The sequence below is a fragment of the Coptis chinensis genome, unplaced genomic scaffold, assembly GCF_015680905.1.
Source record: "Coptis chinensis isolate HL-2020 unplaced genomic scaffold, ASM1568090v1 utg2625_pilon_pilon, whole genome shotgun sequence".
Classification (NCBI taxonomy): domain Eukaryota; kingdom Viridiplantae; phylum Streptophyta; class Magnoliopsida; order Ranunculales; family Ranunculaceae; genus Coptis; species Coptis chinensis.
Genome location: NW_028238133.1, coordinates 158,358 through 183,888, shown reverse-complemented (window position 1 = coordinate 183,888; position 25,531 = coordinate 158,358). Strand labels below are relative to the sequence as shown.

The 25,531-nt window shown below is 38.1% G+C and overlaps 2 protein-coding genes and 4 pseudogenes across 6 annotated transcripts; all 6 read left to right on the top strand.

Annotated features, from left to right (window-relative positions):
• LOC147473380 (alpha-galactosidase 1-like) lies at positions 1-3,504 on the top strand (annotated as a pseudogene). Its single transcript, XR_015210473.1, has 15 exons — positions 1-220; positions 556-614; positions 882-938; positions 1,038-1,072; positions 1,306-1,409; positions 1,494-1,569; positions 1,728-1,786; positions 1,896-1,961; positions 2,043-2,126; positions 2,222-2,286; positions 2,420-2,502; positions 2,586-2,676; positions 2,800-2,849; positions 2,950-3,089; positions 3,236-3,504. The product of XR_015210473.1 is annotated as an alpha-galactosidase 1-like (transcript).
• Positions 3,505-5,312: 1,808 nt separating this feature from the next.
• On the top strand, positions 5,313-10,337 carry LOC147473379 (alpha-galactosidase-like). Its single transcript, XM_086587543.1, has 15 exons — positions 5,313-5,727; positions 6,332-6,390; positions 6,552-6,608; positions 6,693-6,727; positions 6,817-6,920; positions 7,163-7,238; positions 7,587-7,645; positions 7,817-7,882; positions 8,003-8,086; positions 8,191-8,255; positions 9,137-9,219; positions 9,298-9,388; positions 9,480-9,529; positions 9,766-9,906; positions 10,016-10,337. The coding sequence occupies exons 1-15, from the start codon at positions 5,567-5,569 to the stop codon at positions 10,100-10,102; spliced, it is 1,218 nt and encodes a 405-aa protein (XP_086443669.1). The 5' UTR covers positions 5,313-5,566; the 3' UTR covers positions 10,103-10,337.
• A 178-nt stretch (positions 10,338-10,515) lies between these two features.
• Positions 10,516-12,812, top strand: LOC147473378 (pentatricopeptide repeat-containing protein At4g33990 pseudogene; annotated as a pseudogene).
• A 255-nt stretch (positions 12,813-13,067) lies between these two features.
• LOC147473377 (alpha-galactosidase-like) lies at positions 13,068-17,645 on the top strand (annotated as a pseudogene). The gene is made up of 16 exons (XR_015210472.1): positions 13,068-13,208; positions 13,497-13,665; positions 14,212-14,270; positions 14,665-14,721; positions 14,811-14,845; positions 15,100-15,196; positions 15,310-15,385; positions 15,624-15,682; positions 15,763-15,828; positions 15,951-16,034; positions 16,122-16,186; positions 16,266-16,348; positions 16,487-16,577; positions 16,983-17,032; positions 17,168-17,308; positions 17,414-17,645. The product of XR_015210472.1 is annotated as an alpha-galactosidase-like (transcript).
• Positions 17,646-17,718: 73 nt separating this feature from the next.
• On the top strand, positions 17,719-22,118 carry LOC147473376 (WAT1-related protein At3g02690, chloroplastic-like). Of its 2 annotated transcripts, none has more exons than XM_086587541.1 (6): positions 17,719-18,655; positions 18,914-19,036; positions 20,234-20,383; positions 20,668-20,839; positions 21,228-21,288; positions 21,562-22,118. In XM_086587541.1, the coding sequence occupies exons 1-6, from the start codon at positions 17,873-17,875 to the stop codon at positions 21,662-21,664; spliced, it is 1,392 nt and encodes a 463-aa protein (XP_086443667.1). In that variant the 5' UTR covers positions 17,719-17,872; the 3' UTR covers positions 21,665-22,118. The 2 variants fall into 2 exon arrangements, with proteins under 2 accessions (XP_086443667.1, XP_086443668.1); XM_086587542.1 differs by having other exon boundaries at positions 17,719-18,544; positions 21,562-22,116.
• A 578-nt stretch (positions 22,119-22,696) lies between these two features.
• On the top strand, positions 22,697-24,602 carry LOC147473375 (uncharacterized; annotated as a pseudogene). Its single transcript, XR_015210471.1, has 6 exons — positions 22,697-23,171; positions 23,299-23,377; positions 23,496-23,555; positions 23,847-23,968; positions 24,070-24,141; positions 24,230-24,602. The product of XR_015210471.1 is annotated as an uncharacterized LOC147473375 (transcript).
• Positions 24,603-25,531: the final 929 nt, after the last annotated feature.

Here is a 25,531-nt window from a genome sequence, read left to right as displayed (position 1 = left end):
AGTCTCTCAGTCTAAAGCTCAACTTGGCTATCAGGGGTGAGCTTTATTTGTAGTTGGTACTTGGTAAGCGTGAAGAGGAAGAGGAAGAGATGGAGCTTTGTCGTGCTTTGCTTACTATGTTAGTGCTCCTGTGTTTCTCGGTTTCTTCTTACGCTGCATTGTTTAAGGTGGAGCGAAGGAGTATGCTATCTAATGGACTTGCCATCACTCCTCCCATGGGGTGAGTCACTACTTAATATCATTGTGAATCGATTTTTTATCTTGTTTTATCTATTCATTTTATTATGACATGAAAAAGTTAACAAGATAACATCATGCAATAGATTCCGATAAGATTCCTTGGTGAAATAAATACTTTTTTGTTCTGTCTTTTCTACACCGTCCACAAAATTAGTTTATAGTGTCACTGGCATTTCCAGCGATCCAGAATATCAAAACCAATAAGTACTTGATTATAGTGCCACAGCTTCTCACCATCACAACCTCTACATACTTTTTTTTTTTTTTCTCGTATTAATATTTGATCGCAACTAATGAAACTTTTCTTATGCTCAGATGGAACAGTTGGAATCACTTCAATTGCAAGATTGACGAGAAAATTATCAGACAAACTGGTACGTACTACGTAGTACCTCATTAATTACAACAACTCTTCATCTTCCATTTAAGTGTGACATGTCAAGCAACAAATTAGTTCAAGGGTGTCATTTGTGAACACTTTTATGTCTGTCAGTCTGTCATTTGCAAATAAACGACAAAAGGGGATGGTTTTTTGCCCGATTTCGTCTTAATTTGATATGTTTTTAGCATTTGATTTTTCATTAACAACATGAACATGCATATTTCTTCATTTTAGTGATTCTTCATTTTTATTTTAACAGCTGATGCTTTGGTGTCAACTGGTCTTGCAAAGCTCGGTTATCATTATGTTAACATAGGTACCTGTTTACTCCTTTCCGCCTTTTATACTTCTACCTATTTCAATATAAATCCGAGTTGTTGAAATGCATATGACATTGATTTATTGTTTTTGTTAGATGATTGCTGGGCTGAGTTAGCTCGTGATGCTAAGGTTTGTTGATTTTTCCTATTTGTCTCTCTTCTCAAGTCATCGCTGGGAAAGTACATATGTAATATGACAAAATTTGAGAATTCTTGTTGGGCAACAATTTATATGGTTTGGTGGTTGTATGTCTAGAGAAAAAATAAAAAAGAAATGCACAAGTTGTATGCCTGAGTAGCTGAGTTTAATAGGTAGTTATTTCATGGTTCATGAGCAAGCGATTCAAATGTTCTATATTTCAGGGTAATCTAGTGGCTAAGAACTCCACGTTTCCATCGGGAATTAAAACCCTTGCAGACTATGTTCATAGCAAGGGACTAAAGCTAGGAATATACTCAGATGCAGGGTAAGCACACACTATGAAAGTGATACTGCAATTTCTCCACCTGGAGTAAGGATTTCTCTAAATGCATGGTTTTATTCTTGACAGGTATTTCACATGTAGTAGAACTATGCCGGGTTAAACTGGTCATGAAGAACAGGACTCTAAAACCTTTGCTTCATGGGTATAAATTTATGCTTTTGCTTGGCTTGTTTTGTACTGTCTTAATTTAAGAATTTGGGAAATCCTTATTCAATTTTTGTTAACGTATGAAATGTGGAACACTTGTATGCAGTTACTCTTCGATACTATAATTGCCTGATCTACTGTGATTGCATGCAGGGTATCGACTACTTGAAGTACGATAATTGCTTCAATGATGGTTCAAAACCAATTGTTAGGTACTCTAAACAATGTCAAAATGCATTTACAAGCGTATTAGTCATCCCAATTTTTCACTAATCAATTTAAAGTTTCTAACAATTGACATGCGTCTACTATTTTGTCTAGATATCCTGTGATGACCCGTGCTTTAATGAAGGCAGGTGGCTCAATATTCTTCTCTCTATGCGAATGGTAATTGTAGTTAACCTCAATTGCACCTATCCTTTGTCTGCAAAGTTGTCTTTGGTCGTGACTTGTTCATTTTTCTGTTAGGGGGGACATGCACCCAGCTCTTTGGGGTGCTAAGGTAGGAAATAGCTGGAGAACAACTGGTGATATTTCTGATACATGGGAAAGGTTATAAACCAAGTTTTTTTTGTCTTTAATTTGGTAAATAAGGTCTGATATGCGTACATATCTTATTTTGATTATACTTGTATTTGATCCAACAGTATGGTTTCTAGAGCTGACTATAATGAAGTATTTGCTGAGTTTGCAAGGCCTGGCGGGTGGAATGGTAAATATTAAGTATTTAATGTCTTCTATTTACGTGCGGGAAAAGCAAAGATATTAGTAATCTAGGAACGAATTCAATAATTTTAGCAGCCAATAACCCAAAAATCTTATGTGGTTCATGTGAATGTGAACAGATCCAGATATGCTTGAAGTTGGAAATGGGGGTATGACGAAAGATGAATATGAATCACACTTTAGCATATGGGCTATTTCAAAGGTACTAAAGCAGTCCTATCATATATAAGTCTCTACTTAAAATTTTCCAGTAGTATATTTGATGTATTATTATTGACATCCAAGGCACCTCTTCTCATCGGATGTGATGTTCGGAACATGACGAAAGAGACCTTAGAGATCATTGGAAATAAGGAGGTCATAGCTATTAACCAAGGTTGAGTACATCGTGGATTTGTGGTGACCGATTTTTTTTCTCCGGCCACCATTATTGGGTTTTGATTTATCTTGTCACATTATCTGAGGGTGGTATTCTTATGTTTGAGTTTAATGTGAACAGATTCACTTGGTGTTCAAGCAAAGAAGGTTAGAATGGAAGGGGATCTCGAGGTACAGAAGGAACAGCCGACTATTGCTGTATATGACCCATTGCTTAGTTCTTTTCTGCTGTATATACTGATTTAGCTTTGGATTGAGTTTCACTTTGCAGGTTTGGGCTGGACCACTCTCTCGCTATAGGACTGCCCTCCTCCTCTTTAACCGAGGTGCTCGGCGTTCTGCCATTACTGCTACTGGGATGACATTGGCATTCCAGCAAACTCCGTGGTTGAGGCTAGAGATCTTTGGCAGGTACATCTCAAATCTCTATCATGTTAAAACGTCATCAATACATCCAACAAAGACAACACAGTATCCCAAATGAATGCACATCTATCTGTTTATTGTTCATGACCAATTATATATATCATTTGTTGTTTATGTTAATGTTAATGCAGCATGAGACCCTGAAGGCACGATTTCTGGGGAATCTGACAGCTACCTTGAACTCTCATGCGTGCAAAATGTATGTGCTGATACCAGTGTCCTAATTTGTGGTATAAATTTCCGGTGTCTCTGTAAGAGTTGTAGGCTGAAATATATTAATTGTGTTACAAAGGATCTCTTGATTGGGTAGGACATGAGGAGAATGAGAATCATCCTCTACTCTAATTTTTTCCTGAGAGAATGTGTAATGGTCCAATTAGTAATGTTCTTTTGATTGCAAGTTACCCGTTCAAGTATGTTTTTTTTTCATATCTACTAAAAATACTAATGCAGTTGCGATGGCCTTAATGATTTTCTGGATTAAATCATTAAAACGCCTTCCACTATAATCTTTGATGATTCAAATGTAAAAGATCAAGTCTTAATAATAATTAAAGATAATAGAAAAAATGTTCACATGACTTTGCTTTATAATGCTTGCTATATAACTTGGCAAATACCTGCATCCAAGACATGTTAGAATGTGGCCATCGTCCTTGACTTGCTTTGCATAAGCTTACCATTCATTTCTCGCACTACGTGTCTACGTGAGTGTTGAGATTTTTGGCATGGTATAGACAATACTCAAGTTCGACCTTGTGGATTTTGGAAAAGAGTGGTTTGTGGACGAATTACGCTACAGATGGTCCTCTCGGTCCAGTTGGTACTAGTGATTAGTGAACATGATAACTCGCCACAACTTTCTTCCACTCAGTTGCTAGTTGCTACTTCTACTATTTTCTCTTTGTTTCTCTATTTTTTTCGTATTTTGACTATATTATTTTTACTGGGAAACTGTCAGCGAGAGGCCCTTTTGGATTAGATTCGCCATCTTCATTTGCACGACTTCTCCAGCCCATTAGTATTTGTATTGTTGTATTGTGTTGGTTTCCCATCCATATAATGGCACTAAAGAGTCTTTGCTTGAGCCCCACCGGTGTGGGCGTGTGGTTGTGCCCAGTCCTTGTCACCTATCTTCTGTCAGACATAACACGCATGTAAATTTATGGTGGAAGAAGGAAGAAAATTATTGTAGACAAGCTCTTTTAGCTGCAGAAACAGGGGCATGGTTTACTTTAAATTGTTATAGGGATGAAGTTCTATGCTCTTCCGCCGCACCTGATTGTCCGATTCAAGTGCACAACTTCAGTTTTTTCTTAACATAATTGAGGGATATAAAAAAATTACAATTGAACTCAGGACTCATACTTCAGAGACTTGCATGCGAGACACCTTTTCTGAAGTAGAATTTCACATGATATCATTATGTTCCTTTTTTTGGTGAATAGAGAACAAACGCTGGTACATTTTCCTACCTTTTTGGTCTTTGGCATCTCTAATAGCTAGACAAAATCATTTATGAATAGTGAACGGAAATCTGAAATTGAGGGCCATCAGGTGAAGGACTAGATTTGTGAACTTGCATTGCTTCAGTTGCTATACCGAAACAAAATGTGTCGTGACTCGTGAAGCTTCAACAAACGAAACTCTTCGGAGTAACAAACGTTTGGATTTATATTCAGTAAAGAAAGTCTAGTGTAATAATCATCATCATCATGTATCAGTCCGAATGCATAAAGACAAATAATACATGAATAGGATCACCGACAGATGCTCTGTGATGGAAACTCTCACAACCGACAGCTGCTTTATCTTTACATGCATATGTTTTTATCTACTAAGAGCCGTTTCTCTCGTATTTAGTCTTGGATGATCACTGTCTTACGTGATATATAATGTGTACGTTTAGGTTTAATTACCAACAATAACCAAAACAAAAGTAAAGTCCTCTCCGGCCTCCACTTACTTAATGTCGCCTTCCTTGTGCATAAACTTCCAACGGCTTCCTTCCAATACATGCGAACCTCATGAACGAAATGTATCCATGCTATTCTCAGTCATTCCAAAAGAAAAGTCAGCAACTCTGATTATCACAAAGCACTCTGCTCTGCTTGGACCCCAACAACGACCACACAATGTTAATTCTAGTCTTCATTTGTGCATCATCGATACCACTTATTCATATATGTACACATTTATCAGTTCTTTGATATATCTTCCAGCTCAGCTTCAGTCCCTGGCCCTCTTCAGTCGATTATCTTCATGGAGTGCACTGATACACACACGCACACATACACATAAATCCATATATATATGGTTAGGGACTTGAAACAACTATCTTGCTTGCTCATCATCTTCATTTCTCTAGCTGCTTCATGCATATAAATTATATATAGGCAGCTAGCTAGCTCACCAAATTTCCCCTTATCCTTCAATTCCCCAGCAATCCAAGTACCCCGGCCATGTCTCGCAGTGTTGCATATTTCTTTTTGGCTTCGGCTGTCTTGTTTCTCTTCGTCTGTAACGTTGCTACTGCAGCTCGACTGAGTAACATTGGACCGAAGGTGGTCATAATAAGAAGGAATCTCTTGAACAATGGCCTGGGTCGCACACCTCAAATGGGGTAACTTTATATTATTAGTCCAGTGACTCCAGTGACTCTTTCTTTTATCTCTAGTGCCACCAACTAAGCAGCTATCCTCTTAAATTTCAAAATTATATATATGTTTCGAAAGGAATGTGCAGTGTAACGTATATATTTCAACCATGACACATCTTACATCCGTTCTGATTTCAGCCTGTAGGCTGTAGGTAACTTATACATTTCCTTCCACTTATGATATTGTAATATATGTCAATATAATATATTAGTTTTAATTTCTTATACAAAGATATATAAGTGTTTCTAGTTCAAAAAACTTACGCAAATGCTCTTTTACTTGGTACAAGATTTATCACGAGACATTTCAATAGTATGTAGGTTGTAGTGATTGCACAATCTCACATGAAGTTGTAGGTTGTAGATTAATCACGAGACATTTCACTAGTATATGAAACTCTGTTGGGACGCTTTCCTCGTGCAATCAAATTATTAAAACCGAAAAAATAATCAAATGTTATGTATTTGCTTTCGAACTTACTTTATTTTCCCATAGCTTTGTACCAATTGATTGTACTTTGATAATTGTCTGATTTACTGATTATGATCTCTATTATTTTGTGACCAGATGGAACAGTTGGAACCACTTCCATTGTGATATAGAGGAAAAATTGATTAGGGAAACAGGTAAATCTTATCTACTCTTACGTGGATTTAAGTTCCCGCCAGACCTATGGTTCAAATTTGACGAAACTACAGTTTATTGTTAATAGCACTCAAACTGTTAGTTTTATTTTTCTTCTTATCTGGCCAAGTAACAAAGTGATTTTATCCAAACTTCTCTACAGCGGACGCAATGGTGTCAACTGGACTTGCTGCTGTGGGATATGAATACATTAATTTGGGTATGCTATTAGTCCCGCGTGTTCTGGGCTTCTCGCTATGACAGTTTTCATAATAATTTTTTTTTTTTCATTTAATTTGATCAGATGATTGCTGGGGTGAACTTAATAGGGACTCCCAGGTACTTTGTCAGTTTGTCTAACTAAGTTTATTGCACATTGCACATGTGTAGCCTAACAGATGAAGTTCTGAATTTATGTTTGGCTTCAGGGAAATTTAGTTCCTAAAGCTTCAACCTTCCCCTCAGGCATTAAGGCGCTAGCAGATTATGTCCATAGCAAGGGGCTCAAGCTAGGAATCTACTCAGATGCTGGGTACTAATTTTCAATATCTTTCCTTGAAATTTCAAGATAAGGGGTTGTCCTAAGTCTATTAATCTTCATCAGTTTCTTACAAGTGTATCCCTATTCTAATTTCACGGTCCAAATCATTGAAAGACTAGGATTTCCTCTAATAAACAGAACACAGGAAGGACTGTTACTTCGTCACCTATGTAGGGTCCTCAGGTAATCGATTTCTTGAAATCACTACTGAACGCAATACTTCATTTTTTCAGGACCCAAACCTGCAGTAAGACAATGCCTGGGTCACTGGGCCATGAAGTGCAAGATGCAAGAACCTTCGCCTCATGGGTATCGTTGCTTCTCTTGTAATAAATTAAGCAACCAATAGTCCAGTACAACCTGTATGTGTAATGGCCCTTTGAATGCGATACCTGTTTCTTCTTTCTAATATTCAGATAGACACCTCAGGCCCTGCTTGGTAAAATATAAAATCCGTGAAGCAAAAGTTTTGTGAGTTATACGTACTAGATATCTTGGTTTGAGCGGGTCTGATCATGTTTTATGAAGGAGGAAAAATTACATTACTTCATGCCATCACTTAGAACTAGGGCCTTTCTGCCCTGACAATATAGCATATCTACAAACTTTTTATTATACTGATAGTTTATTTTTTTCTTTTGGAATTTCCTAAAACAGGAAGTGGACTACTTGAAATATGATAACTGTCACAATACTGGTACTAGCCCCAAGGAAAGGTAGTGAAGTAGTATTCATTACTTCATTCTGGTATTAAAGTGCACGTTTGTTTATAGAGTAACTGGTACCCTTGCGAGAGGGCAAGGTGGCTGGTTGATTGTAAAGACGGTGAAAAACTTTGGATGCAATAACCTAATAATCTTTGATCTGTGCTTCTATGGTTGTAATAGGTACCCTAAAATGAGCCAGGCTTTACTTAACTCTGGAAGATCCATCTTTTTCTCTCTATGCGAATGGTAACTCAATTCTTTTCATACTTGAGGGGGAAAAACATTTTCCCCCTGTGACTGATGTAACACTTACAGATTATGTATTAAATAAGCGTCTAAGCATATCTTGTTTTCCAATGAACATAGGGGGCAAGAAGACCCAGCAACTTGGGCTCCAAGTTTAGGAAACAGTTGGAGGACAACAGGAGATATTGATGATAACTGGGGGAGGTATGACAATCAAGAATCTCAAAATGTAGAAAAAAACACCTAGTCTGGTGCACTTACATTACAATCTACAACTTCAAACAAACTGATTTTAGTACTTTGGTTAGTATGACATCTCTTGCAGATCAAAATGACAAATGGGCATCTTATGCTGGTCCTGGTGGATGGAATGGTAAGATATCAGCTTTACGAAGCTGGTGTTAACATATGAAAATTTAATGTGTCTTGTTATCTGGAATAGTCATTCTATTCATCACAATTGAACTCCTAGTTTCATCACGTACCTCAGTTCACCTCCTACCACAGGGAAAATTACCATCATAGATATTCGCATAATAGATGAAAATTTAGTTCTTAATTAATCTGTGTGCGTATGATTTCCTTGGGCGCAAAATAGTCATAGAATCAATTCTTTTGAAGGAGTTCTGTTTTCTGTTTAAAAGATAAAAGAAGGGTTGAGATTGAATCTCGTCCCGTCTAAAAGCAGATGTGTATGCATTGTCTGTAATGATGTATATTAGAGAGAGTGGCGAAGACCTTCGGAATAACTTTCTGGTTGTGCAAACCAAACATGATGACTTTGGGTTGTACCAAGTCTGAAACACAAAAAGGTTTTAGTTGCTACAATAATATGATCGATACATCAAATAGTGACTGGTTCCTTGGATCAAGATAATACGAAGCATTGAAGTGGTTATTAGTTCATACTAGGGGACGGTCCCTTCTTTGTTAGTAGGCGGAAAGGCTCCCTCATGATTTCATTGAGGTAGTGATTGAATAATCCCTTGGCTCGGACAAGTAAAGGAAAAGGCAAGAGTACGACTACCTAGCTAAGGACGATAAGAGCCAAAATATTTAAGTGGAGCAAGCAGGGTCAACAGAAAAAGACGCCACCTTACTTGTTTTTTGACATTACTGATATAATTTTATTTATATGTCCGTTGGGTTTAGTATATATATATTTTTTATTATATGTTGTATGTGTTATATGAGAATATGTTATATGATACGAAAAAGAGGTGAATGGTGACATTGTTGGAGTTATCTTTTCAGATCCTGACATGCTGGAAGTGGGGAATGGTGGCATGACAACAGAGGAGTATAGATCACATTTCAGTATCTGGGCACTAGCTAAGGTATACATTTGCATTTTAGCATTATATTACATTCTCCGAGCTAATCACGTGACTAGCATGTATTTTTCCCATGTGTAGGCGCCATTGTTGATTGGTTGCGATCTTCGTTCCATGGACAAAGTAACAATTGAATTGCTCAGCAACAAGGAGGTCATTGCTGTTAATCAAGGCAAGTATTTACCTTTAACTTTGTGATATTAAATCATCTTTATAATCTATATTGAGGTTTATCTTAGCTTAAGTACGTTTCATGTGAACAGATAAACTTGGAGTTCAAGGCAAAAAGGTTAAGAAGGATGGGGATTTGGAGGTTATCTTCTCATAGCTTCTGTTCACACAATTTCTTTTTTTCTGTTTGTTCTCTTTCCGTACAGCAGTAATTCGACTTTTATAATGTACTTCGTGCAACCGTGTATTTTAGCGGAAAAAATATGTTTGGAGTGATGGAAAGTATTACTAGGAAGATCTTTTGAGTTATTTCTAGTGACATTCCTATACTGAAAATTTCGATTATCAATAATTATTTATGTTATTTTCAAACTGCAGGTTTGGGCTGGTCCTCTTAGTGGTTCAAGGGTGACTGTGGTGCTGTGGAACAGGGGATCGTCACAGGCACTTATCAATGCTAGCTGGTCCGATATTGGCCTAAAATCATCACAAGTTGTTCAGGCCCGGAACTTATGGGAGGTGATTTCTTTTTATACCACATGCTCTTGCCAGTAACCCCTTTGTTTTATACTATTCAGTTCGACATGATTTCTAATTTCCTTTTTGGGTGATTTACTCGAAATTTCAGCATTCAACACAAGCTTCAGTAGAGGGAACCATCTCAGCTGTGGTGGATTCTCATGCTTGTGCAATGTATGTACTCACACCGAAGTAGGAGTCCATGGCGAGCAGAGACAACATATAGGGAAGCTTTCAAAAAATAATAATAGAGAGCGTAACAGTAGTTGGTTGGTACTTACATTTGAGTTAAAGCAAAATAAAATAAGTTTCCGTTGCCCTTGGTGGCATACTTGTATTTAATATCTATGCATGGATAATTTTGGACGTACTAACAGAGTAACGTACAGAGTAACAGAATGAAAAAAAAATTACATTGATTTTAGCACCAATTTGCACCTTCAAAATTGCAATTGTTTTGTAAATCTTAACAAAACATTCTTTCTTGTCCTCCATAGCCAACAAAACATTGATAACATCCATCTTCATTCAGCTCCTCCATTGCCATTTCTGGTGCTCCCAACTCCCAAGCAACTCCATCTGCATTCCTATAACTCCTATAAGTTGATCCAATGCAATATTATTCATAAATAAAAAATAGACCATTACCTGAATGGAAGTCTTCATCTCATCTATACTTGGGCATCCTTGTCTTGTCTGATGAGCTCTCACATTCATCTGTTAGAAGAACGTGGGCAACCAAATATTATGAAAAGACGAGAATGAAAGTTATGCGGCGGCGGCAAATAGAAATATGGAACTCGAAGATGAAAGCATGTACAGAGAATGGGCAGTTCGCTGAATCTCTTGAAATCTACTACTCGTCTGTCGTCAACTCTGGCCTTCGAGGGGACAACTTCACGTTCCCTTCCGTCCTCAAGTGCTGCGCCAAACTCCGTTCCTTGCGTGATGGCCAAAAGATTCACGCCCACGCTTTGCTCACAGGGTTCCACCAACACCTCTTCGTCCAGACGGCTCTGCTCGACATGTACTCCAAATGCGGCGGTGTCTCCGCTTCCCGCCTCTTGTTCGACGAAATGCCTCTTCCGAGCTTGGTTTCCTGGAACTCCATCCTTTCTGCCTACTCCAATCACGAATCTTTTCTTCTCTTCAGACGTATGCAACTTCTCCGGGTGGAACCCAACTCTAGCACACTTGTCGCCCTTTTGTCTGCTTCCTCCTCTCTTGGCGCCGGCTTCTCCATACACTGTTACACGATCAAACTCGGCTTCACGTCTGATTTGCTTCTTTCCAATTCCATCATTACTATGTATCTTCATTTTCATCAAATCCACGCTGCTCGCTCCTTGTTTAATCTCATGGACGACAAGTCCACTGTCACCTGGACTGCCCTTATTGGCGGCTATGTCAACCTTGGCCATGTTCACCAAGCATTCACTCTTTTCAACCAAATGCGCCTGGACCAACTCACTCTGGATTCTGTTGTGTTTCTAAACCTCGTCTCTTGCTGTGCTCGTATTGGGAGATTGTCACTAGCTTCTTCTGTCCATGCTCTTATACTCAAAACGGGTTGTCATCACCACAACTCAGTCCAGAACTCACTTGTAAACATGTATCCTAAATGTGGTGACCTTGTATCTGCTCGGAGGATCTTTCATCTTGTAAAGGACAAAAGCACATTGTTGTGGACGTCTTTGATCAGCGGGTATGCTCAACTTGGAAATCCTAGTGAAGCCGTAAATTTATTTAAACATATGACCAGGACATCCACCAGACCAAATGAAATAACCTTAGCTACCGTGATTTCCGCTTGTGCTGATCTTGGGTCTTTGGCCTTGGGAGAAGAGTTGGAAGAGTACGCTACATTAAATGGGTTATGCTCGGATTTGCGGATTCAAACTTCATTAATTCATATGTACTGCAAATGTGGAAGCTTTGAAAGAGCAAAGGGAATCTTCGATAGTGCTTCTGGTAGAGATTTAGCCATGTGGAGCTCTATGATAAATGGTTATGCAATCCATGGGATGGGAGAAGAAGCTCTGGCTCTCTTCCATCATTTGCAAACAAATGAAGGATATCGACCAGATGCAGTTGTTTACATGGGAGTATTATCGGCCTGCAGCCATTCAGGTTTAGTGGAAGATGGATTGAAGCATTTCCAAATCATGCAGAGGGAATATGGGATCAAGCCTAGTACAGAACACTATTCAGCCTTGGTGGACCTTCTGGGTCGAGCTGGATACTTGGACTTGGCCTTGAAAATCATCCAGGTGATGCCTGTGCAAGCGCAAACTCAGGTTTGGGTTCCTTTGCTGAGTGCATGTAGAACCCATCGGAATATTCAACTTGGTGAACTCGTAGCTAAGAGGTTGTTTGATGTGGCACCTCAAAACACGAATAACTATATATTGATGTCTAATATGTATGCTTCTGTAGGGAAGTGGAAGCAGGCTGCAATGGTGAGAAGTTTGATGGAAGGGAGAGGATTAGTGAAGGAGCCTGGTTGGAGCCAGATTGAGGTGGATGGACTTCTCCATGTGTTCCTTGTTGGAGATCGGTCTCATGATCGGTCGGTTGAAATTTATAAAAAATTGGAAGAGTTAAATACTAAACTTAAAGAAATAGGTTATGTTGCAGAAACACAGATGGTGATCCACGACTTGGAGAAAGAAGACAAAGAGGAGGCTCTAGAGGTTCACAGTGAGAGGTTGGCTGTAGCATTTGGTCTGCTTAGTACTGAACCAGGTTCTACTTTGAGAATCATGAAGAACCTGAGGACTTGCACTGACTGCCACACTGCCTTGAAATTTATCTCTAAAATCACCTGCAGGTATCTCATTGTGAGAGATGGAAACCGCTTCCACCATTTTCAGGCTGGTTCATGCTCTTGTAAGGATTTCTGGTGATTTTCTTCCTAATTGAGCTGACAAGCGGATATGCTTTCTCGTTTGGGGAGCAAGCAAGTTGAGACTAAGGGTCTTTGTTCATTATTTGAGGCTTAGTGGGAGTATGAAGTTTCTGTGTTCTACTCGTTACTTGCTGGGGCAAACCTGAATGCACGTATCAGAGGGTATTCAGGATCTCTATGGTCTACCGATCTCTAGAGCTATCTGACTATCTGTCCACCTCGATAAAGATCCTGGGAGCATTTCTGCTTTCTACAATGGATGTGGGTGGAGCCGTCCCTGCTGATGGTACAGACAAGAATGCAATTCAATTGGATTACCTTTCATTGGACAATTCACTCTCTTAAGGTTCATATTACATGGGATTCATCATAAACTAGCATCTATCTCAGACAGGTAAGAACAGACAGCTAACAAACATTTTTTTATACAAACAAGGTAAAATGCAGCTAATATGCATCCAATCAATAAGTGTATTATTAAGAAAGCCAAGTTAGGATGCCAACACAATCCATAGCCATTGGTGGGTGTATAACTGGGGCTTAGACTTGCTTTTGCTTTGGGCATGACGGATGTTGTGTTGATATTAGTTTATTAATCCTCATCCTAAACCTTCTTGATATCTCCGTTCTTCTTGCATACCAAACATTATAACTGATTTTAAACTTGCACACGATACTGCAGTCATGGCTATTCCAACTTTCAAATCATCTCTGGTTTCATTTCTTTCCGTCACATTTGTCCTTTGTGCAACATTCCTGGAAGTCAAAGAAGCTCGTCCTAATGAAACTGGTGACGTGAAGATCAGGAGGAATTTGCTGAACAATGGCCTTGGACGTTCCCCTCAGATGGGGTAAGTCTATGTTGTTTTGTCATTGAGATACAAATTGTATAGTAATAATACTCTTTGATTTTAAGCAAAAAAGAAAAATGTACTGGTCATATTTATGCTATGTTTGGTTGACTAGAAGTGGCAGGAAAAGAGAACATCTTAAATCAAAACTTATGCTTTTGTCTGTTTTTTTCACAACAATGGAACAAAATATAGGAATTGGCTTTCTTATTGAACAGTTTTTACCTTTGAGGTGGAGCAGGTTAAACAGAATGTTCGAGTAATTTTATGCTGTTGCATTCAAGTTGATAACTACTCTAAGAAAAAATATATATGTATATATATTACATGCGTGCTTGCATGTCATTTTTGTCTACACATGTAATCTAATTTACAAAAAGAATATAGGATAATGTTTACATGAAATATATTGTTGTCAGCTTACTACCGAAAATTGTTTTCCATATGCTACTTCTTGCCAACCATATGAAAAGTGCTAGGTAGTAAGTACCTTAAGCAATTATGGTTTTACTACTGAACCTCTTTTAAGTTATCTGTTGCTACCAGATGGAACAACTTTAATCACTTCCCCTGCACACTCAACGAAGAGTTAATTCGCGAAACAGGTAAGGAAGCGTTTACCTCAGGTCCTTCTTAATAAACCCTAAAAAATAAAACAAGTGATCCATATAACAGGTTAAATTATGGGGCCTCATAACTTACTTTTCTTTTTAACATTAGCTACTTTTATTAGGGAGGGGAGGGGAGTTGTGGGGGTCAGTCGCTACTCAACTAACCCATACAACAGTACATGTGGTGGTTAGGGTGTGATCTCTATTATTTCCTAAAAAAAAGTTAAAAGATTAATTGAAACTGTGAGCACATCTCTAATCATCAATGTTGACATGAAAAATGTTGTTGTTTTCAGTGTTTTTTGAGTGAAGTCGTAAAATCCTTAGATCCCAGCCCAGCTGTTTTCATTTTTTTCTCTAAGTTTGTTCTTACATACTTGATTCACAGCTGATGCAATGGTGTCTACTGGCCTCTCAGTCCTTGGTTATGAATACATAAACCTAGGTACTATTTTGTTTTGCTTATCAAAAGTTGTTAGGTGGTAATAAGTACTTGGTCTTATTATTCTTGACAACCCATTGGGTTTTGACCAGATGATTGCTGGGCAGAACAGGATAGAGACTCCAAGGTACAAGTAGACAACAGGCTTTTCCAAACTCATTTTCTCTATTTGACTTTAGAATCTCCACTATTACCTGTTTGTGTCAATAAGGTACAATTTTGGTATATATATAAAACAGCTGTTATATGTATAATTTACAGGATATTTCCATTTCAGTTGGACATAGATGGTTCTACATATGAAATCAGTTCATCAAAATTTTCTGATGAAAGCATTTCACCAATTTTTTTTCTGAAGGCAGTTGGATATGTAATGTGCAGGGAAACTTGGTCCCTAAAAGTTCAATATTTCCCTCGAATGAAGGCTCTGATTCGTCCACAATAAAGGTCTCAAGATTGGGATCTATGGTGATGCTGGGTATGAAGTCAATTTAATGAACTATATTTCAGATTTCTATCGTTTAACTTTAACTATCTGTTATTTTTTTCTATATGTTTCAACATCCTGATTCATTGGTGTACAAATATCAGAACACTTACTTGCAGCAAAAAAATGCCTGGCTCCCTTGGTTACGAGCAACAAGATGCGAACACCTTTGCTTTGTGGGTGAGAATCAAGTTATCTGCTGGGTGACATAGTTTATAGTACTATGACTTTCGTTTCTTGGTCTTAATCTTGTGTAGCTTAGTGTTGTTTATTAACATATCAAGGAGAGAGTAGAAATAAAGACCACCCCATTCAAGTCTGGATAAGGTTTTGAATCCAGAAGAAAAAATAAATCGGACGGGTATAATCACTGTCTTGGGCTGATCTTTTTGTGTACTGTCATTTCTATTTCCATCAGGGAGTTGATTATTTGAAATATGATAATTGCCACAACAAAGGACAGAAACCCCAAGAAAGGTACTTGAAGAAATTTGTATTTTGGAGTGATCGCATGTTGAACACACTAGTAGCTTGTTGATTCTGATTTTGAATGACAGATATCTGACGATGAGTAAAGCTCTCCTCAAAAGTGGAAGACCCATATTCTTCTCTCTTTGTGAATGGTGCGCTTTTTGTATTACTCTCAATACACGAACACACACACACACACACACACACACAAATCACATGTATGTTTAGTTGCTTTTAAATGCGGAAATAATTTGCTTTGCCCATTCAAATCTAGGGGCCAGGATGACCCAGCAACTTGGGCACCTAGTCTTGGCAATAGTTGGAGAACCACAGGAGACATCAAAGATAACTGGGAAAGGTAAAACTGTTTTAGCTTACACAATTAAATGATCAAGTATCTTTGGACTAAACTCAAAAAACTTATGGCAACTTTAATTAATGCTAGTATCACATCACGTGCCGATCAAAATGATGCATGGGCATCATATGCTGGACCTGGAGGTTGGAATGGTGAGTGTATGTATTACAGTGTAGTAACACACAACTAGAGACTTTGAATTGGTGTTGATCTCTCCATGTGTGTAAGCAGATCCTGACATGCTTGAGGTGGGTAATGGAGGCTTGTCAACGGAGGAATATCGCTCTCACTTCAGCATTTGGGCATTAGCTAAGGTACACATGTAATGAGGACTTACGACTGTCAGCCTCTTTTACTGGATCATTCAGTATATCATATGTCCATGGGCTTGAATGAAATAGTTAATGAAGCTGCATAAGTCTTTGAGATCATATCTTTATGTGCTTATGTAGGCCCCTTTGCTGATTGGGTGTGATGTCCGGTCTATGGACAACGAAACATTTGAGTTGTTAAGCAACAAGGAGGTCATTGATGTTAACCAAGGTATTATATAGAACTTTAACTTCTTTGTTGACGAAGGCATGTATAACTTGCAATCACAAATAAGTATGGTTTAACTTTTAGGAAAAAAAAATATATTTTGTCGGGTGCTAGATTTTAAATGTTTAAAATGAAAATAACGTAGTGAGCTGAACGCCAGATTTTTTATTTTTCTTTCTTTTCCTTCTCTTTTCAAAGCGAATTTGCTCAAAGTATGTTACATGGCATATGCGAGCCTATGTTTGAAATACAGATTTAAGAGGTGTATCTCATTCAACTGCCCAAATACGATGTGCCTCGAACATATGAGAAAAAGTAGTTTTAGCAAAGAACTTGTTACATGAACTGTGAAGTTAGAAAAGGTCCATGGGTGTTTCGACTTGTGAACTTCTCTTATTGGTATGGCAGATAAGCTTGGAATTCAAGGGAAGAAGGTCAAAAAAACTGGAGATCTAGAGGTAATATACGACTTAAACAATGGTGTATAAAGTCTAATAGCATGTATCAAAGACCAGTGTTTAAGTTGACTTATGGGAAGAATTCTTAGCATGAATATTAGGTCAATCATCATTTTGTGCTGTATTGTTGATCAGGTATGGTCTGGTCCTTTAAGTGGCGGTAGGGTAGCCGTTGTACTGTGGAACAGAGGTTCCCAGCAGTCATCCATCACTGCAAAGTGGAGTGATATCGGCCTTAAATCGTCTGCAACCGTTGAGGCTCGGGATTTATGGGAGGTTTGATTCCAAACATATTGATAAAAGTTTGTTAACTAGTGCAAAATACTGATGAAGCACGATCCAGTTGTGTGGAATTAATGAACCTGGTATTTAATGTTGCAGCATACAACAACTCCATCCGTTGAACATCAGTTGGAGGCTACCGTTGATGCCCATGCATGCAAGATGTATGTCCTCATACCACAGTAAAGATTGGTTGTTTTAGATGCAGAATCCGATAGGATTATGATGAAGAACCCTTGAGACTTTCAATTTAAAATGTATTACTCTTGTAACTAGGATATTCAGGTGCAAATTGAATATGAAGCAATCAATATATATGTATTAAAAATTGTGAGATCGAGTTTTTAAATTTTTAATTGTCACAGACAGAATGAGCCTAGTCAATAAAAAAGACCTAATAACAATGTGAGGATGGGAGAGGGTCTGTGTGTGGTCATTATTAGGTAGGTACCAAATTCCCTTTCCTCCTTATTTTGTCTCCTCCTCAATTGTTGAAGAAGAGATTATTACTACCACTCTTCTTCTTCTTCTATTGTCGTTGAATCGTTCGTTCTCTCGATGTCCGTACCGCTTATAACACTAAAATCACTTTCTTTTCTCCTTCCCACCAAAACCATCACCTACTGCTCATCAAATAAGAACAACTACCTATTTCATCGTCCAAATGTTTCTTCTCCAACAACACCACGTAGTCGTAGGTCTCTCACCTTCCTCATCGCTTGCAGCAGAACAACTACCAATAGAAGCCAAGAAATGGTGGAGGACGGCTCGCTTCCTCTCGATTGTGTTGCCACTGGTCTCGACGTCGAATGTGTGGTCACTGATGATGATGATGATGATGAGTTGTTACTCCTACAGCAGCACCCCAATAATAAGAAGAGCAAGAGCAAGAGCAAGAGCAGCTCCTCCTTTCGAACCCATTCCAACAACACCAACAATGTCTCCTTGTTCTTGGATTGGGCTCTTCTCATATCTCCCTTCTTCTTCTGGGGCACTGCCATGGTCGCTATGAAGGATGTCTTACCCAGGGCCGGCCCTTTCTTTGTCTCCTCCTTCCGCCTTCTCCCTGCCGGCCTCTTGCTCGTCGCTTTTGCCCTCTCCACTGGCAGGAAACTGCCTACTGGTCCTATGGCCTGGCTCTCTATCTCTCTCTTTGCCCTCGTCGACGCCACTTGTTTTCAAGGATTTCTTGCTCTAGGCTTGCAGAAAACTTCAGCCGGCTTGGGCAGTGTATGTTTATTGCACTTTTACAAACTTGAGTTCATTACATTTGGCTCTAACACACTTGCTACAATTGGATTAATACATTTGGTTTATGGTCTTATTTACTTGGCATCAAAGGTATTTGCTTTCCCAATATAAACTTGTTTTAGAGGAGGGAGGTCGTCTTATATTTATAGTGCTTCTTCATTCTTCTGCCACATACGTAGCTCAATTCATTCTGTTGATCTTCTTTAATTTGTTTCCAGTGTAATGTTAAAACTTAAAAGAGTAGCAAACAAATGCATCTTTACCCTTTTTATAACTTAGTTTTAAATTATAGTTTATCTTTTGCCTTTACTATCCACAATCCAATTCTAACATAACAGAAAACTGCAGGTTATTATTGATTCTCAACCTTTGACCGTTGCCATACTCGCAGCCTTGTTATTTGGTGAGTCAATTGGCACCGTTGGAGTTATAGGGCTTGTGCTTGGTGTTGTAGGACTTCTACTTCTTGAGGTATATGTTTCATACACAATATCTGTCCTAACATATGAACTTCACAAAAATTTTAATTTCTTGGAATTTACTTTTTAGATGATTTTTTTTCTTTAATCCGTGAGCGGGAGCGAACTCTTGGGTTGGGTTTGGAAAGTCATCCCAAATGTAACTTGGTTGGTGTCCTTCCGTATACTCCTCCCCCTTTTACTTCTGCCTTCTCTCCCCTACTGCCTCTCTCTCCTTGTTCTCTTCACCCATGCCCACTCCCTCTCTTCCTCTCTCCCCCACTCACGCCCCCACTGCTACGCCGTAAATCTAGTATTATTGGATTTCTCATTTGTCCATGGTAGGAACTCGGAACTCATTATGTTCCCCTGTCACCCCCTGTGATGGTGTTTTACGCATTTACGCTAAATTTTTGGGGTAGAAATCTACACACCTCTAAAAAGAAAGATAACCCCCTTGACATATTCACACAACAATCCAGAGAAAGAAACTCAAGGCTATATATGTCATTTGTTAATGAGTTAAAACACCCTTTTAATATGGAAAGACATAAATCCCATACTATAGCCAATTTGAGTTGCAAGGATTGGATAATTCTGTTTAATAAGCTTATTGATAGGATTGATATTATTCGACATCCTTTGTTGGATTTTTCGTCCAGATACCCCATTGAGTATCCGTCAAATTTCGGACGTCAAGCGTAGTTGTGGGACTCGGATATGGATATTACTACAGTTGATTCCATTAGCATCTGTATGTACTTTTGAAAATGTTGAAGATCTTTGAGCTGGTGGTAGAACTGTGAAGACGATGGAAGTATAGATTTCTGCATCGAAATTTAAGAAAATTTTGAAGTATGGAATATGGATCAGAACTCATTGTGCTAAAATCAAGTGACATGCTACCAAAAATGTTTATATCATATAACATACTCTTCTTTTCATTTTTCTTTTTTTTTTTAATAAAAAAGAAGTTTACTTTTATAATAGCAAAATACATTAGTACAACTGGTCCAGCAAGGTCCTTAAACATGTCGGGACATATCAACATATAACTTTGTGGGATTAAAAGGCTTCTGGACTTAAACAGTTTTGTACACTTATCCAAGTCCTGACCTTAATTCAGACTGACAGTCTGTTTGGTGTTCGAAAAATATTACCCTTTTGTAATTCCAATAGTGCTTATGCAAATTCGTGTATACTTCTCCAGGTACCTGTGCTTTCTCTTGAAGGTAATGATTTTTTACTTTGGGGGAGTGGGGAGTGGTGGATGCTTCTTGCTGCTCAAAGCATGGCAGTCGGGACTGTCATGGTCCGTTGGGTGTCTAAGTACTCTGATCCTATCATGGCAACTGGATGGGTATTTTATATAATTTTTTGAGCTATTTCTTTTATGATCCATGTCATTCTACATGTGTGCTCATAGGATTCGTGTAGACATCGTAATTTTTAATGCACTGATTATTGAATCTGTTCACCTGAGACTACAAATATGGTCTCTAGTTATTTATTTTTTTGGTTATCATACTTAACGTCTTTAGTTGTGTATTTCTCAGTCTCTTTAATCGGTAGATTTGTTGATATTGCATCTATGCCGTTATAATTGCCATGTTATCCAACAATTAATATGCATTTTTGTCGCAGCACATGGTTATTGGTGGGATTCCACTCTTGGTGATTTCAGTACTCAACCATGATCCTGTTATCAGTGGGAATCTGAAGGAACTTTCATCCTCTGATCTTCTGGCACTCCTCTATACGTCCTTCTTTGGAAGTGCCATCAGTTATGGAGTATACTTTTACAATGCGACAAGAGGTCCATCATCTACTGAAAATCTTTCCATTTCTAAGTAACCTAAAAGACAGAGCATTTGATCTCTAAGTCACTCGATGATGGTGATTAAATGAGTTTCAAAGACTTTAGTACCAACTCCCTACTTTACTGAGGCAAATGGTTTTTCCCCATAAACTGACAACAAAAAGAGTGTGATACAATAAATTCTTTCATTACCAGAGTGCAAAACGAAAAGGATGGAAGGAAAATGGAACTAAATGGAATGTCCAGGCCGGATTAAGAACTGGAAACTAACATTTTAGTTTCCAGTTCGTTATTTCACTGCGATTTGTGCCCCCCTCAGCTCTTTTTCTCTGCATTATTTTGAAGTTTGTATGTACCCTCATCAGCCTTGTTAATGCATGTACAGGTAGCTTGACAAAACTGAGCTCCCTCACTTTTCTTACTCCAATGTTTGCTTCAGTTTTTGGGTAAGACAATTTACTAATTGGCTGGAAACAAATGAAGAGAAAAAACTTGTATAACTACCATGAGTACAATTTTTCGTGTTTTCTGTATTATTAGCAATTTAATATTGTACAAATTTAGAAGAAACATGTGAAAAGCCAATCCAAGCACTAACCAATTTGCTATGGAACCAATGAGTTCATATATATATATATATATATATATATATATATATATATATATATATATATATCCCCTGCTTTTCACCAATAATATTTATTGTGTTCCTTTCTCAGTTTTGTGTACCTAGGTGAGACATTCTCTCCTCTGCAACTAGTTGGGGCCTTGGTGACAGTGCTTTCCATTTACTTAGTCAACTACCGTATCGGTACAGAATGAGGAACTCCCAGCAAGACAGTGCTTCGTTAGAAGCAATGCTGACCATTCGACTGAAGACTTTCGTGGGTCTAAGTCATGTCCTAGAGTGGAAATCAGGTGTCGTCAACTGCATGTAGCATATGTATCAAAGAAAGATGAAAGAGGAGGCCTGCTTATATATGGACTAACAGATGAGCAGGAGTGTAGAGGATTATGCAAGGAAAGGCCAAATACTGATTCCTAGGTTTCTGTATATGTAATAGACTAATAGGTATATATGGTGGTTTACAGGCATCGGTTATGGCAGCGTGGATGCTGCTGTGTGTAATTTGATTGAAACGTGGATAATAGAAGCTGAAGGCTCAAATGCATTACAATGTATATTATCATGCGGAAAATATTCGTCAAAAATTTGAAATTTTGAATAATAGTAAGTTTAAAAATTCTGCCAAAAAAACGAAAAAAAGGTCAAACATACCATTCGTTTTTTATACACGTCTAATATGAAAAAGATCATAAATATTTTGTTGCATTACAAGTTTAGAATATAATATTTTATCAAAATTGCTCAATAACTATACATAAATAACTTAATTTTTCATTTACATTTACATTTACTTGTCAACACTTCAGTTTTTTTTATATTCTTTAGGTATGGAAGGTTCTAACTCAAATGGATTTTCAAAACCTTCTATTTTGAAGTATTATCATACATTTTATAATACATTTTTTTTCATTTAAAAAATACTAATCTTTATTATTCGGCAATTATAAGTTTGGATCATAGAATTCATGTATTAATCCTTAGGTTTGAAATGTTCGTCTTATTATTCATATACATGTATAAAACAGGTATTAAACGCGAATTTATTAGCTATGGGGCTGGGTTCTCTAACGAGAAAATGCAAAGAATTTAGAGTAATTGACTAAAATTGTTCGCCTTTGGTTCAATGGACCTGTTGGCAAACACAAATGTTATGTTTTTGAATCACAACACAAAATTCCGCTTTCTCTCTAAAACTGAACTCGTGTCTCCAATTCAGTCAGTCGCACAACCCCAATCAGATGATGAGCAGTTGCTCTGTAAATACTTGGTCAACCGCTTGCTCTAGACAAGGTTATTATATCGGCCGATTTCTAAACTCCTCATCTTCCAGTAGACTTACCACTGTCGTCTGTAGTAAAATTTCTGGGGATGTTGATTATGACGGCGACCAAGTATCAGTTGGTGCTGCTGCCAAAGGTTCGGGAACCAATGCGAGAAGCCGGAGACTAGTTAAAGTGAGGGAAGACAAGAGGAAGAGAGAATACGAGCGCACCCACAAGTACCCTCGTGGGCCAAAGTCCTCGAGGATGCTTGCAAGCACGACGCCGAGCTCCGTGCTGTCCTCGGTGATAGTATTGGAAATCCTGAACTAATGAAGCAGATGGTTCAAGAACGAGTTCGCAGGAAAGGTGGTGCTCAAAAAGACTTCCTCAGCAAGTCCAAGACCGGCTCTGTCCTAGCATTCAAAGTCCGCTTCAGAGAGTAAGGGAACAACAACCTCCAACTGTTTGATATTTTTTTCCCCCTTGTTCCCTTTCATTTGCAACTTTCCGTACTATTTATTCTATTATTAATTGTCAATCAAAATCTTGCTTGCTTGGTTTTGCAGCTTCAATCCAACCGATTCTTATATATGGTTTGAGTTGTATGGCTCTCCAACTGATCGTGATGTCAATCTCATTGGTAGTGTATGTCGTCTACTTCCAACTTTCTTTGTTATCCAAACCTATATTATTTATTTCCCTTTTCCTTACTACTACTCTATTGTTACTCTTTCATTCTCATCTGTTTTGTTTGTCTTTTCAGGTTATTCAGTCATGGTATGTCATGGGTCGTTTGGGAGCTTTCAACTCTTCTAATCTACAGGTATGTTTGTGTTTCCGTTTGTGATGTGAGCATAGTCAATCATTGCACACCACCATCTCTAACCTCCTTCAGATTGACATCTAACATTCAAATCTAAGCTAGTAGTAACATGTGAATCGACACTAGTATTATCGAACTGCGCAATCAAACTGATCAGTTGGTTTTATGTGTTGCAAGTATATATATGTGGTGCGTAGGGAAGACCAGCCCTCCTAGTTATAATATTTGTGGATTCTGAATTTTTTGGAACCAACGATTTTGTTACAATTTCCATTTGGTAATGGATTGCAGTTGGCAAATTCATCCATGGAGCATAACCCTATCTATGATGCAGATAAAGGTTTCAAAGTAATGCCATCATCTTTCCATGATATTGGTGATGTTGAATTTCAGGATAACTGGGGCCGTGTTTGGTACGAGCTTTTGGCATTATTTTCACATTGCTCTTAATTGATAGTGTCGTTGTATGCTTATCCACCAACTGCAAGTGCATTGATCTTACTTTGTCAAACAGGGTGGACCTTGGAACTTCTGATATCTTTGCAGTTGATGTACTTCTCAATTGCTTAACTGTACTGAGCTCAGAGTGAGTAAACAAACGTTGTCCATAAAACAAAGTTGCAAACTCTCTCTCTCTCATTGTCTAATGGTTAACCCAATTTTACACTTCCCAGGTACTTAGGCATTCAACAAATGGTTTTTGGTGGGCGCCGCATGGGTGATTGGGAGGAAGGGATGACAAATCCTGAATATGGATACAAGTACTTCAAGATATGAAGTTAGGATGTTATTGAGCTTCTCCAACCCCGTATGGCTGTATCCATTCAATATTGTGGCAGGAGATAGTATAGCTGTTGCCAGTAAAGGAAGCTATCAATCTAGGGATTGCTCTCCAAGAGTTCGCTGAACAGTTCTTCATATGCTATAACTTTTCACACTGTAGCAAGAGCGTTAAAGCATACACAGTTCTGTTGATTAAACACTCCGTTGATAGTGGGTTTTAAAAAATCCTTGTGTTCTCAGTGCACAGCTTTAAAAGATTGGTTAGTCATGGTATTACTCCCCCAAGTAGTCTTCTAAATTCATCTTTTAGCTGACGAAACTTCTTTTTGGAAAATAAAAGAAAAGACTTGACAAACATACTGATTGCAATCGGAAAAGAGTAATTTATTCATGTGGAGGTTCTAGACTTTAGAAAACATTAATTAAAGCGTCAATCACAAGAATATGTGCAGTAGCAGGTATTGTCAGTGCACTGATCGACACCACCTGGATGATCCCCTTGGCAACGTTCCTTACAATTTGAACCGCACGGATAGTAAACCTGGACGCATTCTAATGCTCCAACTGAGGACACCATAACTTCAGCTGTCCAAAATGAGAATGGCATTAGTATTTGTACCGACTTAAATGGAAATGGTTGAGAGAAAGGAGTACATCAGGGAAAACAGAGAATATAATAGGCACGATCTCCACCTCCATATTTGAAAGGAAAAAAAAAATACATGAAACTAGATAATGCTTTATCAAATGAGGAAGGTTTGATTGCCCTTATTCACTCCTAAAGCCTAAAGCTAAAGGTATGGATGGTGGAAATCATTTCTTTTGACAGAATTGCCCTTTATTTATTAAATTACAAAACTTTAAATAAAAAAATTCAAGTAAATTTGATTTAATAATAAGAGCAAATATTTTTCACAAAACACATGGGTCCCAACATGTGGCCATGTGTATTTTTCAACAAATAAAATGCATTTACTTTTTAGCTTAGAGCAAATCCAATGGGGGCTATATGGGTTGCTAAAAACAAATATATCATCACAACCACAAAAATGGCATTCCAATGGGGCTGCTAAAAGGGTCTTAAATTTAAAAGGAGTCAAAACCCCAGCCAAAGTTAAGACCTTCGCTAGCAGCTGTTATAATAAGTTTGGGAGACGGACGACATAGTTTCTGCCGTCCGTGTGTTAAATTTC

What these genes read in the sequence shown, in the direction of transcription:
- LOC147473379 (XM_086587543.1), top strand. Translation starts at nt 5,567, where the DNA reads ATGTCTCGCAGTGTTGCATATTTCTTTTTGGCTTCGGCTGTCTTGTTT. An exon ending in GGTACTAGCCCCAAGGAAAG is followed by an intron (nt 7,646 to 7,816) that starts GTAGTGAAGTAG and finishes TGGTTGTAATAG; the next exon opens with GTACCCTAAAATGAGCCAGG. An exon ending in GGTCATTGCTGTTAATCAAG is followed by an intron (nt 9,389 to 9,479) that starts GCAAGTATTTAC and finishes TCATGTGAACAG; the next exon opens with ATAAACTTGGAGTTCAAGGC.
- LOC147473376 (XM_086587541.1), top strand. Translation starts at nt 17,873, where the DNA reads ATGTCCGTACCGCTTATAACACTAAAATCACTTTCTTTTCTCCTTCCC. An exon ending in TAGGACTTCTACTTCTTGAG is followed by an intron (nt 19,037 to 20,233) that starts GTATATGTTTCA and finishes ATACTTCTCCAG; the next exon opens with GTACCTGTGCTTTCTCTTGA. An exon ending in CTATCATGGCAACTGGATGG is followed by an intron (nt 20,384 to 20,667) that starts GTATTTTATATA and finishes TTTTTGTCGCAG; the next exon opens with CACATGGTTATTGGTGGGAT.